The 15065-nt window shown below is 40.6% G+C and overlaps 1 protein-coding gene across 6 annotated transcripts in view; it reads left to right on the forward strand.

The window, feature by feature from the left end:
- Positions 1 to 15065, forward strand: part of fat3a (FAT atypical cadherin 3a) — a 69676-nt gene that overhangs the window by 30987 nt on the left and 23624 nt on the right. For all 6 annotated transcript variants that reach the window (XM_032545287.1, XM_032545290.1, XM_032545289.1 and 3 more), the window contains 11 exons: positions 194 to 469; positions 2608 to 2818; positions 2904 to 5632; positions 5776 to 7147; positions 7580 to 7776; positions 7877 to 8030; positions 8484 to 8717; positions 9931 to 10320; positions 11368 to 11582; positions 13321 to 13458; positions 14809 to 14952. In XM_032545287.1, the coding sequence (XP_032401178.1) occupies positions 194 to 469; positions 2608 to 2818; positions 2904 to 5632; positions 5776 to 7147; positions 7580 to 7776; positions 7877 to 8030; positions 8484 to 8717; positions 9931 to 10320; positions 11368 to 11582; positions 13321 to 13458; positions 14809 to 14952 (6060 nt within the window). The remainder of the gene's footprint in view (positions 1 to 193; positions 470 to 2607; positions 2819 to 2903; positions 5633 to 5775; positions 7148 to 7579; positions 7777 to 7876; positions 8031 to 8483; positions 8718 to 9930; positions 10321 to 11367; positions 11583 to 13320; positions 13459 to 14808; positions 14953 to 15065) is intronic.

The following is a 15065-nucleotide window of genomic DNA, read 5'->3' on the forward strand; positions in this document are numbered from 1 at the left end:
CTAAATGAAAAAAAGAAATCAATACAAGGAAATAACATAAGCCAAAAGTCTAGACAACAGGAGGTATGACAGGACAGCTGTTTGTGAAATTGAGCCCATTAAAAACTAAAATGGCACATTTCAGTTAATACTGCCTTTCTTTTGTTTTTTTTAACTAATTCCTTTTTCTCTTATCAATGTCTCTATGTTCCAGGTTTACATTACTGTTCTAGACAGTAATGATAATGATCCCGTCTTCTCACAACGAGTCTACGAGGTCATTATTTCGGAGGATACACCACCCAACACTGAAGTGGTCCAGATGCTGGCATCAGACCGTGACGAGCATCACCAGCTCACCTATTCTCTCCACAGCTCCATAGACTCTAGAAGCATGCGTCTGTTCCACATCCACCCCACGCTGGGAACAGTCTACACTGCTCAGAGGCTGGACCACGAGGCCTGTGCCCAGCACATTTTGACTGTCATTGTACGTATACTCTGCTTAAGAATAAGCCCATCCTTTGATCCCAGCCCTTTTAATTAAGGTCTTGCCATTTAAGGACTATTTTAGAGCTTAATATTTTCTTAACTGACCACACTGCTAAAAACTTTGACCCAATATCCTTAAAGGGCTGTTTCATTAAAATATTATTTCTTTAGTTTCTTTATTATTACTTTGACCATTAAAACATAACTGAATCACAGCAAATCCTAAAGAAAACAGTGTGCTGGTTAGATAAAATGTCATTTAAACATTGGGTTACAAAAAATATTTTTTCTAAGTTGTCTGTGTTTTTTCAGCTGATTTATAACTATTTTGCACCACTGAATCCAAAGATGACATCCATTTTTCTCAATCTGGTCAGGTTTATATTCTTATCTGATTTAGAGACATCTGATCTTCTGACTAAATTTATTACATTTTTTGACATTATTAGTTAATTTCCGTTAATATTTCTCATCCAAAAAATGTTTTAGGGGAAAACTTTTTTTTTTCTAATAGAGTGTTACTTAAATGTTACAAACTTTGATTTCTGTAAATTGAATAATAAACACTGATAAGGGTAAGAACATGTGAATTGAACATCACGTCTCCGTCTCTTTCCTGTCCTGATGGAATCTCTCCTCCTGCTCATCACTCATTGATCTCAGATTCTCAGGAAACTGATCCAGATGTGAGAACAAGTCCTGCATCTTGATGCTCATGTTGCTCCATAGTTCAGAAAGTTGATCTGATGGAGCAAAACCAAAGTGATTTTTGGATTCAGCTCATCAACATGACCATAACAGAAAAATCTGTTTCTGTTTTGGTTCTGTTCAATAGATTGCTTAGCAGTGTTTTGTTCATTTGTTTTTGTGTTAATTAAAAATTAAAAGTTTGGATAAAATATTACACAAAATTTAAGATCCCTGCTGTTACAGAAAAATACATAAAATTAGACAAGTACAAAATTTCTCATAAGAACCCTAAATGAAAAAGAATTTATTAGCATTCAAAACATTCATATTTGCCAAGTTAAGCTAAAATTTGAGGCTATATATTATAATAAATTAACATTTGTTTAGGGAACTGAAAGCTTTGGCAGTTGAGTCAAAAGAGCCAAAATTCCCATCACTAATTTTCACCATCTAAGATCTTTGTCTGTCAAAACACCCAGAAAGAGACAGCCAGCCTGAAAATAATGAATTAAACATAAGGAATTGAATGTACAACAGTTTAATTTAATTAACAATTTAATAAATTTAGATGTATAAGTGTTGAAATTTCTGCCCAGTGCAGTAGTTATAAGCACTGCCGCTTTGCAGCCAGATCTTTTGTACAAATCCTGACTTAGGCTTTCTGTGGGTACTCCAGCTTCTTTCCAAAATCCAAAATCATAACTGTTAGGTTCACTGACTACTGATCTAGTTTCTTTTTCTTTGTTCTGAACATACTCTTTATTTAACTTCAAAATGGTTGACTTTGCTGCATTATGTCACATTCTGCATGCTGGACATGTAAGTTTGTTCCACATGCATTTTTTCACAAAACTGAGATTGCCCTGTGCTGCCAGGTTGTCTGTCACAATTATCAGCGTACTGCCTGTACTTCTTCCACTGTAACTCCTGAAATGGCTCTGCTATTTTCACAGCTCTGCTCAGCTGAATACATAATGCCAGCGCCACATTTTTCACTCTCTGCAACCTCCCTCGTGGTTGTTAATTTCACTCTCAGGTTCATATAGTTTGTCGGACTCAGGCAAACGTTGTGGACAAATCTTGACTCAGAGAGCATGGCGTCTTGCTGTGACATGGTAGCCTCTTCCAGCACAAACTGGTTTACTGAGAAGGCAACTTTCTAATTGCACCTGGTGGCTCTTACTTTTATTTAGGTGTATCAGAGTAAAGGGTGCTGAGTACAAACCTATACTATAATTTTATTTCTGTCCATTTGAAAATTATTGTACTACACCATGTTGGTCCATTACATACAATTACAGAAAAACACATTGACATTTTGTGATCACTGGAATCAAAATTAACTATTAAAAGTTAACTGGTGTAAGCTGTTATGGTTGCTATAATATACAGATTGCTAACGATGACCACATCTAGGTATTTATTCTCTTACTTTTGTCTCTCCAGGTCAAGGACCAAGAGTTCCCATACAGAAAAAATCTTGCTCGTGTACTGATAGAGGTGGAAGATACAAATGATCATGCACCCTTTTTTACCAGTGCACTCTACGAAGGCTTAGTTTATGAATCAGCTGCAGTGGGATCAGCTGTAGTTCAGGTCACCGCTCTGGACAAAGACAAAGGCAAGAATGCTGAATTGCACTACTCCATTGAAGCAGGTAAGCTACTGTAGTTCCTGAAAACCATGTAAATGTAAATTTTCGAAACATTGCAAATATAATATAATTTTTTTTTTCTCCACAGGAAACACTGGGAATGCATTCAACATTGAGCCAGTTCTTGGTATACTTCGTGTTGCACGTCATTTGGACTTATCTAGCATCGGACACTATGTTCTTAGTGTCAGAGTCACTGACAACGGCACCCCTCCCCTATCTGCTACCTCAATAGTGCGGATTACCATCACTCTCTCCGACAATTCTGGTCCAAGATTCCTTCAACCTGAATATCAGACTGAGATCAGAGAGAATGCCATTATTGGGACCTCTGTCACCACAATCAGTGCTGTCAGCCAGTCGACCCTCACTTTTGACATCAAGCAAGGAAACATAGAACAAGTTTTTCAGATTAATCAATATAGTGGAGTCATTACAACTCAAAAACCTCTTGACTATGAAAATATAGCTTCTTATAGCCTTGTAGTGCAAGCTACCAACATGGCCGGGATGGCCTCTAATGCTAGCTTGTTAATTCAGACATTGGATGAGAATGACAATCCACCTGTGTTCCAACAGCATCACTATCACGGCAGCATTTGTGAGCTAGCACCAGTCAACAGTGTGGTCTTGAATTCAGAAAACCTCCCTCTAGTAATCAAAGCTTCTGATGCTGACTCCAACCAAAATGCTCTGTTGGTTTATCAGATTGTTGAGGAGACTGCAAAGATGTTCTTCACTGTGGATTCAGTCACTGGCTCCATTAGAACCATTGCTAATCTTGATCACGAGACATTTTCAGCTTTCCACTTCCATGTTAATGTGAGGGACAGTGGTAAGCCACAACTTATAGCAGATAGTCCAACTGAGGTGACTATACAAGTGATGGACTCAAATGATTCACCTCCTCTCTTCAAACAGAATACTTATGAAACTGTTCTTCTACTTCCCACCTATATTGGAGTCGAGGTCCTGCAGGTATCAGCTATAGACCCCGATACTGATATTACTACAGATCTTACATATTCTTTGGCTGAAGGAGTGTTGGAGAATTTTTCCATCAAATCCTCTAGTGGGATTATTGTCGTCAAAAACAGCAACTTCTCCAAAGAGCTTTTTCGCCTAAGTGTCAGAGTTTCAGATGGAAAATTTTCCACCACTGCTTTGGTGACAATAATTGTCAAAGAGGCTCTGGACTCGGGTCTAAGTTTTTCCCAGAAGGTTTACGTCTCATCTATTAAAGAGAATGTGTCAAATATCTCCGTAGTGGCTGTGGTCAGTGCTGTAGGAAACCGCCTCAACGAGCCATTGCTGCACACGCTGCTGAATGCTGCCACAATGTTTACCATTCGTCCAACATCTGGTGTCATCCAGACCACAGGAATACCCTTTGATCGAGAAGAACAGGACTTCTATGAACTGATTGTGGAAGCAAGACGGGAGCATGATCATCAGCATGTGGCCAGAGTTCTCGTTAAAGTTCATATAGAAGACATAAATGATAACGCTCCGGTGTTTGTTGGACTTCCATATTATGCAGCTGTTCAAGTAGAAGCTGAGTCAGGTTTATCCATTTTCAGAGTCTCTGCAGTGGATGGTGACAAAGGTATTAATGGAGAGGTGACATACTTTCTCAAAGATGATCATGGCCACTTTATGATTGACCAACAGACAGGCACCATTAGCCTCAAAAGGACTTTTGAGTCAGATTTGTCCAATGCAGAGTACCAAATGGAGATACATGCCAAAGATTGTGGTGACCCTCCCCTGTCATCTACTATTACTTTTCCCATCACTGTTGTTAACAAAGCCATGCCTGTCTTTGACAAATCCTTCTACTCTGTTTCTGTGAATGAAGATGTGGATGTTCACACACCGATTCTTGGCATCAATGCAACCAGTCCTGATGGACAAAACATAATCTATACTATTGTCGTTGGAGATGCGTCTTTTCAGTTTGGTATTGGATTTGATACCGGAGTTATAAGTGTAATTAATTCATTGGACTATGAAGAAACGCCATATTATCGCCTAACCATCAGAGCTACAAACTACCTGACTGGCTCCCATGCAGAAGTTGATGTAGATGTTCTGGTCCAAGATATAAATGATAACCCACCTGTCTTCAAAGAGATGTCCTACAGGATTGTTCTGTCTGAAACTGTGATGATCGGAACTCCAGCCCTTCAAGTTATTGCCACAGACATGGACTCTGAGAAGAACAATGTAGTTGGCTATCGGATATTCTCAAAAGAGCATAACAGCACAGATTATTTTCACATTGATAGTAGCAGTGGATTAATTCTTACAGCACGAATCCTAGACCATGAACTAGTCCCAGAGTATGATTTCATTGTCAGGGCCACTGATAATGGTTTTCCATCACTAAGCACTGAAGTGTCAGTGACTGTTCTTCTAAAAGACATGAATGACAATCCTCCAGTTTTCAACCAGCTTCTCTATGAGGCATATGTGAGTGAGTTAGCACCAAAGGGACACTTTATAACTTGTGTTCAGGCCTCGGATGCTGATAGTTCAGATTTTGACAAATTGGTGTATAGTATTTTGTCAGGAAATGAAAGAATGGATTATGTGATGGAAAGAAAAACGGGAATCATCATGTTGTCCAGCCACCTTAAGCAAAGAATGGAGCCTACTTACAACCTCAACGTTTCAGTGTCTGACGGAGTTTTTACCAGCACAGCTCAGGTTCACGTTAAAGTGTTTGGGGCCAACCTGCATGATCCAGTGTTTGAACAGAAGATGTTTGAGGCTGAGTTAAGAGAAAATTCTCCTGTGGGAACCAATGTAATTCAGGTAGGTGCTTTTGAGATTCACTAATCTTATAATCTGTATACATTTATGACTGTCTATATATTTTATTTTTCTCGTCTATGTTCTCATAATATGTATTCCTTTTAAATATCCTCTGTTTTCTAAAGTCATTCTTTAAATTCTAGGTGAGGGCAACGGATGCAGACCCTGGACTTTATGGCCACATAACTTATTCATTTGTTAACGATGTGGGTAACGACCTGTTTAGCATTGATGCTAATGGTCAGATAAGCACAATAGAAAAACTTGACCGTGAAGACCCTTCCAACATGGACATTGTTCTTACAGTGGCAGCTCAGGATTCAGGGGGTCGTGTTTCCTATTGCACAATCCATCTTACTATCTTAGATGAAAATGATAATGCACCCCGCTTTAGTGCTACAGAGTACAGAGCTACGCTCAAATTTGATGTAGCCAAGGGGTTCTTCATCACACAGATTCAGGCTCTTGATCCTGACTACGGCTCTAATGCCAAAGTAACATTTTCACTATACAGTGAGGCACGGATCCCTGTAGCAGACATTTTGGACATAGACACAGACAGTGGTTGGCTGGTTACCAAAGGCAGCTTCAGCCACTTGAGAAACTCAGTATTATCATTTTTTGTGAAGGCTGTAGATGGAGGAAATCCAGTTCGGCACTCTTTGGTCCCTGTCTACATTCATGTTCTGTCTCCGGAGGCGTTCTTTCCTGACTTCATGCAGCACCATTACTCATTTAGCATACTAGAGAACACACCAGTAGGTTCCGTCATTGGAAGGGTTCACCTCAAGAGTCCTCATGGATATAACCCACATTCAGTTAGCTTTACCATTGTTAATGGAGAAAGTAGTGAAAATAATCTAGATGGAGTATTTTTAGTGGAGAAAAATACCGGAGTGATTAAACTGGATAAGCCCTTGGATCATGAGGTGATGAAAGGATTCAGCTTTAAAATAACTGCCACTGGACACCAGAGTAAGTTGGATGCTGTGACGTCCGTTGATGTCGAGGTCAAAGTTTTAGATCTAAATGACAATAAACCAGCCTTTGAGACCAACTCTTATGTGACGACTGTTATGGAAGGAATGACAATTGGAACCAGAGTCATACAGGTCAAAGCTCATGACCCAGACTCAGGAGCTAATGGCCAAGTAACATACAGGCTTGGGACATTAATCCAGGCAGAGGAAAACTCCGATGCATTGGTGCGGACGTTTAGCATCGACAGTAATACTGGCTGGATTGTCTTATGCAAAGAGCTCGACCATGAGTCCAATCCGTCCTACATATTCACAGTGGTAGCATCAGACCTGGGAGAGACCCTGTCTTTTTCCAGTACCAGCACAGTGACAGTGGCAGTGACAGACATCAATGACAACCCCCCCATATTCATGGAGAACCATTACTTCAGTACAGTCCAGGAGAGTGGCCCTCCAGGCGAGGTGGTGGCTGTTCTGAACACAAAGGACAACGACAGCTCTGCTGTTAACCGGCATGTCAGCTATGTCATAACTGGTGAGTCATAACCAAAAACACAAACACTCCATGATTCCATACTGTACATTTTACAGTATATTCCATACATTTTTTTTTATAACTGTGTGATCTGCACAGTTTCCTAAGCTCCTACAGCAGCAGTTCAACCATGGTTATGTATCCCTTTGGTTCCATGATGGTTTTCTGGTCTCTGGTGGCTGTTAATGTTCAGTTGAGTTTCAGTAATGTGGCACAATATTTCAGTTCAGTCGTGGTGTTTTTTCTGGCTGCATTAATCTGTCCCATACAGACATATTTTGCCTGCACAATGTCAGTGCTGTAAATCGGTGCTATGCTGAGTCAGATGTTATGCTTTACAGGCTGGAAATGAGCTACCCTTATTTGAGGAAAAAAAAAAATTTTTTAACTATTGATTGGGATTGATAAAGAGTGTGACTTTGTGTTTCCCAGGTGGGAATTACCGAGGTGTATTTGCACTCGGCCTGGTTCAGGGTGAATGGAAGATGTATGTGAAAGGACCACTGGACAGAGAGGAACGCAACCTCTACATCATCAATGTCACCGCTAGTGATGGACTCTTTGTATCCCACACAATTGTGGAGGTGACAGTGATGGACACCAATGACAACAACCCCATTTGTGACCAGGTAGGAAGACAGCCTCAACTGCTGGTAGGATTTGGAAAATATTGATACGTAAAAGTTGTTAGGTTATTTTATTCTTTTATAAATGTGTGCTTTTATGCAGGTGGTATATACAGCCAGCATCCCAGAGGACCTCCCACTCAGCAGTGTTTTGCTGAGGGTTGGAGCTACAGATGCTGATGCCGGCAGCAACGCTCGGCTCAAGTACTCCCTGCATGGTCCTGGATCCCAGGACTTCATCGTGGATCCAGACACTGGTATGTATGGGAACTCAGTTTCATATTTTAGAGGCAACTCAGAAATACTGTATGTTTCAGCCCAAGAACATTTGGTTGTTTTGTAGACAAACTGTGAAGTTTTAAACTATATACTTTTACAAATACGGATCCGATGCTGTGTAATATAACATCTGTGTTTCTGATGTTGGTCAGAAATCTAGCAGCAGAAGTCTGGATGGACTGCAGCTGCTTGATTTTGGAGAGGCCAGTAAAGATACTGTTACAACAATCCAACCCAGTGAAAATAAAAGCTCCAGTTGTTGTGTGTGGGGTTTTGCTCCAACACTCTTTTATCTTCCAGTGTTGAAATTGTTGAAATTTTGCTGTAGTTTGTGTTTTCACTAAAGCTGTTGGAAATGTTTGACACACTGTCGTGTCCCTGTTGGGTCCCTGGTCTCCAAACGTGACTTTCTTTGCTTCTCACCTGTCCAGGTGAAATCAAGTCATCAGTGACTCTTGATCGTGAGACCAATCCTAACTACAGATTAACTGCCAAGGCGACTGATGGTGGAGGGCGGTGGTGTTGTGCTGAAGTGCAGCTGGTGGTGACAGATGTGAATGACAACCCGCCGCTTTTTACACTGTCACAGTATTATGTCAGTGTGTATGAAGACACTCCAGTAAAGGCTCTGCTCACTCGCATCCACGCCGTAGACCCAGATGAAGGTGATGACAGACCGACTGTTACTGCTCAGTTAGCAGTTATTGCTGACAATGTCGTTATTCCTAATCTTACAGCATGGCCAAATATTTACAGGGACATACTTACTGTTCTGCTAACGAGGCAGGTTCAGCTTTTTGTTGTAAAGGTTAATATTGGTTTTACATTATTTTACAAAGTGATTAGATGCATATTTATATATTGAAAATAAGCCTCTAAGGTCACCTTACAACAAACAACTTTCCAGACAATAATGAAGTGGTTTAGATCAAAACATATTCGTAAACATAAAGTCAAAATTTGAAATAACAGCAGAAAATGCAGCCACCATCATACTTGACAGTTTTCCGATTACAGCAGGTTAAGCAAGCTTACCAAGTTGGGATGAAGCATCGCACTAAAGGGAGAAGAGAAGATTCCCAGGGATAAGGCAACAATATTTACAGAATGAGTGACAGTATTTATTGCTTCGCACATCAACTCATTGCTATAGAGGAAAATATAAGTTTTCATCACCTTTTGTGGCTGCTGGAGCCAAGGAAGACCCTCCCCTCTTAATACTACCTAGCTGGCACAGCCATGCTAGTGCAAGTGGCAAGTTTTCTAATTTTTCTGAACATTCTTAGTTAGCTTCACTACGGACAGCTAAAATTGATAGGCTTGCCCCATGTTACTGCTTTGCCTCATGACACATTGGGTAATATTGTTATTTGTTACAATAGTACTGCATGCCCAGCAGGTTGGCGGATCTGATTCTGCAACATATATAACCAGAGAAGTCAAAGAGATACTAAACAGTTGAGACATCAACAGAGCATGGACACAACATTTTACATGGTAATATAAAAATAGAAAATGCAATGATTCAAGCTCTGGCAGATTTGCACACACTCTTCAGCTTGTTGTGCACAGGGTGTAACTGAATGGAGCAGCATCACAGGAACTATGAACATCCTGAAGAAGATAGTTGGTTATTTCAAGAGCTTATGAGGGGAAAGTAACAGAAAGGCTTGCTAGAGATGTACAAAGAGGATCTGCAGATCTTTCCTCTGAGGCAGCCATGTTTGATCGCTACTATGAAGAAATGACACAAAGCTTTTATGTAATAAATAAAAATGATGAAAATGTCCATATACTCACTGCATAAACATTTTGCTTCATAAACAAGAAGGATCAGAAGCTTCAAATACGTAGCTAATGGTTGTTTCTAAAAAGCAGGTCCGGGTCGCATGGTGGTCTACTCCTTGGCTGACTCTGCTGGAGGTTTTTTCTCCATCGATGAGTTCACTGGCATAGTAGTCCTGGAGCACATTCTCGACCGGGAAGTCCAGCCGACTCATCAGATAACCGTGCGTGCGTCTGATCAGGGTTTGCCACGGCCTCTCTTCTCGCTGGTCAACATCACAATCACTGTTCTGGACATCAATGACAACCCGCCTGTTTTCGAGCGCCGCGATCTGCTGGCAACCGTTCCAGAGGATGTGGGAGTCGGTACTGAGGTTCTGAGAGTGCATGCCGCTAGCAAAGACATCGGGACAAATGCTGAGATCTCCTACAGCATCAGATCAGGCAACGAACACAGGAGGTTCTACATTCATCCCCTGACTGGTAAGTGAGGGAGTTGTCTGTTTGAATTATGCAACCGATGACTTTTAGAAATATAGCTGTTTTTTTTTGGTTTGTTTGTTTCAACATTTTTTTTCAGAATTAGTGGCCTTTATTTAACAGTAATCAGACAAGAAAGTCAGAGAGATAGGGAGAAGTTGAACTCAACATAAAAATTGTAACTTGACAATCAATGCACAGTGGCGAAATTGCCATTTCCTGCAATAGTCAGGTTACCAGTCCATAGCAGGGCAACACAGAGGGCAAACACACCTAAGGAGAATTTAGAGAGAGCAATTAACCTGACAGTCATGTTTTTAGACTGTGGGAGGAAGCTGGAGAGAACCCAGCATGCACAGGGAGAACATGCAAACTCCATGCAGAAAGACCCCAGGCTGGGAATCGAACCCAGGACCTTCTTGCTACTAAGCAACAGTGCTACCAACTGCGCCACTGTGCAGCCCCAGTAGCAAATATGCAATTGAAATTTGGTTTTCACGCAACATTTATTTTGGAAATGTTTTGTTTTTGACAATAAAATACAAAAGCCAAAGTAACAATTTCTCTCTAATTCTCTCTGGTTCCTATAATGTAAGATAAAGTTCTAAAAAAACGTATAATTGTACCTTCTAGGAACTATCCAGTAAAGTGGTTGAGGAAAAGTTGAAATTGCAAATTTAGAACATTTTATATCTGCAATCAAATTTGTATAATGTTTCAACAATCAAGTCTTAAAATATCTAAGAAGGGCTCTTCTTTGATAGGTGATATCAAACCAAATGACCTTTTAAGTGGTGCTGTGATTGAAACACTCACACTAATGCTTGATTAATCAGGATTAATCGCTATGTCTAACTTTTTAAGCTAGAAATATAAATATGCAGGCAGTTGTGGTGCCCTGAGAAAGTCCCTCCTCAACCTGCTTTCCAACCAGTTAAAATGCAAACAATTATCTGATTTGTAGAAGAAAGCAGGTGATATCGTCTCCCAGTACTCAGCCACTGCTCTGAATGTATGTGTTCTTCTCTTTGTCCTCTTATTGTTCCACAGGTGCCATTTTAGTCGCCCTCCCTTTAGACTATGACACCTGCAAGGACTACTTTCTAACCGTGGAGGCTCGTGATGGTGGCACTCCTCCTTTGAGTGCCATTACTACATTGAACATCAACCTAACAGATGTTAACGACAATGCTCCAGTGTTCAGCCATGCCCTTTACACTGCTGTGGTGCCAGAAGATTCCACAATTGGACATTTTGTAGTGCAGGTACGTTTATGGTTTTATTAGGTAGTTCCTGCTACGAGTCCCATGTTTCCAGGGTTCTGGTAACAGAAACTTTGCAGGGCCAGTAGGTGGTTCTAAATGGTTACCCTGATGTAGCTTCAAATGAAAATACAATTTTTCATCAGTCTCAATTTTTTTTTAAATTGTTGTCTTAAGATCAAATGAAAAAATCTTGCCTAAACCTCATGAATGCAATTAGAGAACACATTAAAAATGTCTTTATTCTCAGAATCACACTTTTTAACACTGATTGAAAAGTAGAACTGAGGGTAAATATAATGGATGGAAAGTTACAGTTTGGGCTTCAGATATTGATCAGTAACAAGTAACACGTCACTGCAACCAGTCAAAGTGATGTCAGGAGTCAGCGAGTTATGAAGTCGACCAGCGAGAAATGCAGCAAAGGTCTACAGGTTGGGACTCAAACCCAGGACAGTTGTGTCGACATCAGTAGCCTCTATTCTAGGGATTTCATCAACTACTCGACTCGTCGACCAGTTGACTCTATACTCTGTAATGACTTTTTTCGGGGCCAGTCGACTAGTGACAAAACAGATTTTTCCAAGAAAATGAAAGATGAACTAGGTGAGTTCATCAGAAAGCTCAGCTTGTATAAAAATGTAAATAATTTACCAAAGAGAAACCAAAAATTCCAGCCAGGTCTACTGGAATAGGGGCGTTTGCTTGGCGCAGTGGTTAGCGCGGCGCCCCGCATATAGAGACTGTAGACCACGAAGCTGAAGTCCGACTCCCGTCCTCACTTCGCTGGGGCCATGCCTCTCTCCCCTCTCCCATTTCCCTGCACCTTTTCCTGTCGGATTGCTGTCAAATAAAGCCAACTAGTGCCGAAAAAAATATTTTAATAAAATTTAAAAAAGACTACCGCAGTAATGTGCGACAATGCGTCAGATATCAGGCTTTACGCTCTTCTAAAAATTCTGTTTGACAACATCTGGAAACGAAGTCCAAGCTCCATTCTGAGGATCTGATTAGAGGCGATCTCTGCCGCCGTCTGCATGTCGGTTCATCCCGCAGAGAGCCGCTGCTGAGTCAGCGGAGCGTCCTGCTGCGCATCGGGCAGGAGGAGCAGCAGGAGGCGGCACTGGATTCAACAGTAACCAAACAGGATCCGTTCATAATAAGTTTTGTTTGTGATGTTCCAGAAGCACCATTGTAGTCAGTGTAATAATCTGACTCATACATGTGCAGCTGTCCAGCATGCGATCATCAGCCGATGTTTGGAAAAAAAACAAACAAAGTCTGACAAGTCTTTGTGCGACTTTTCTCCACTGCTCAGAAGAAGTCCGGGATAATAATTTGTTTCTTGTTCTTTTAATTCTGCATAAAAATACTTAGTAAAAGGTTTAAATCAATATTTGCCTTGAATATAGCTGATAAAGCCTCTAAGTTGTTGTGAGGCGGTTTGCGATTTTTTCATTATGACGTCACCGCGATTAGTCGACGTCGACTCGACTTTTATCATGTTGTAGTCGACCTTAAAAAATATAAAGTCCTCCGACCCCTTACTTTATACATGGAGCACCCGTTCTACCGCCCAGACCCAACTTTTTATTTTATTATATTTAAGTAAAAATATATTAGCAATAGGCTATTTTATTATTACTTTTCTTATTTACGTTAGTGGCAGAAGGACAACCTTGCAATCTGAGACACACTGTATTATTTAGTTATGATGTGTTTGTATATTTTTTGCTTGCAGCTGGTAGCAGAAGATGCTGACAGCGGTCTGAATGGAGCCGTCTTCTACTCTATCTTCAGTGGAGACCAGGACAACGAGTTCTTCATTGACCCCACAAGTGGGATCATAAAGGTCAACAAGCCGCTGGACCGTGAGACAGTAAGGACACAGTTCAGTTCAGGAGAGATTTCCTCATTTTAACTTACTTACATGTCAGCATGTTACAACGCATTATGTAGCAATAGATGCAAAATGTCATAAAATCATTGAATGAATTTTGAAATAGTTTCTGCCAGTGTCGGTCAAGATACTTGGAAATAGTAATTACTTCCTCAAAAAGGTGATACATATACTTTACTTTTATTTTCAAAACTAATTAGTTCAACAATTACTTAGGTACTTTTCTAAAAACAATGCACAACCTCAATACACTATAAAGCAATGTACCTGTCTGCCTAATTCTATATTTTCTGCATATTCCACTAAACAACTTAATCAAATCGTCTCTTTTTAAAACTACTGCTTCACTCTTTTACCTTCATGTACATCACATCACCAAAAATGTATCATTCAAATAGATGTAAAGTAGAGCAATAAGATGAAATAATTTAGATTAGTCTCTTCTTACAAATTAGTAGCATATGTATCTTTTAGCAGTTGTTGAAGTGCAGAAGGAGAGCTGTTAGAGGTTTGCGCAGGCGTTTGCTCAGCGGTGGTTTTTGTCTTAAAATTCTGCCATACAGAAGCATGACCTCTGACCTGAGGTGAGTGAGGCCTGCGATTCATTGGGTGTGGTTGTGGGGTCTTCTGTGACCTCTTGGATGAGTTGTTGTTGCACCGTTGAAGTGATTTTGGTCAACTGGCCACTCCTTGGAAAGTTCAGCAGTGTTTTCACTGTTGGTCGCTTGAGTCCCTCCGCTTTAGAAATGGCTTTAGTTTCTTTCTCGTTGCTTCCTGAATTTTTCCCCAGTAGTCCCCAACTGCAGCTGCGCTATAAAACACATGAATGCTCAACTGTGGATCTTAGCTCCTAAAATGCAGGTGGTGATTTATAAACTTTATTTCACGTCACTGTGGCGGACAAAAATTATGCTTTCAACTCTCCACTCATCATTTTCTGCCTTGGTGAAATTGTGACTCCCCTCCAAAACCCCTTTTACCTTCGTTGATCATGAAATAAAATTGACCTTCTGGCTCATTTAAAGAAACACTGACATTCATGAAGTGCTTTGCATCGACCATTTATGATTAACAGTGGGCAGGGTCTGTAGCGGGACCTTGAGCACTAACTGTGAGGCTCAACTGTGATGTATAAAGGAAAATTGCATGTACATGATTTTACAAATATGACATTTTTTTGTCATATGCCATTTTTGATCTTCTGTGCGTACGTACAGTTTTAGAATGAGGCTGTTAAATAGTTTTGTTTAAAATATCGTTTATTGTCTTCATTCTAGATTGCATCCCTGTCATTGTAGTGACAGTCTTCCGTGCTTTCTGTGCTTTTAGGTCCCCAGCTACTCACTGGCTGTCAGAGCCCTCGATACTGGAACCCCGCCGATGTCATCCACCACCGTGGTCAGCATAGAGATCTCTGACATCAACGACAACCCACCCACCTTCTTCCCAGCAAACCTTACTGCTGTCATACAGGTAGACGGGATGGCAGACCATCACACTGCTAGAAAGAGTTCTTGTACACAGCAAAGATACATGATAAATTATTGATACATCTACACATATGTAATGGTGTGAATGAAAAGCCA

This window comes from Xiphophorus hellerii, chromosome 18 (genome assembly GCF_003331165.1).
Source record: "Xiphophorus hellerii strain 12219 chromosome 18, Xiphophorus_hellerii-4.1, whole genome shotgun sequence".
Classification (NCBI taxonomy): Eukaryota; Metazoa; Chordata; class Actinopteri; order Cyprinodontiformes; family Poeciliidae; genus Xiphophorus; species Xiphophorus hellerii.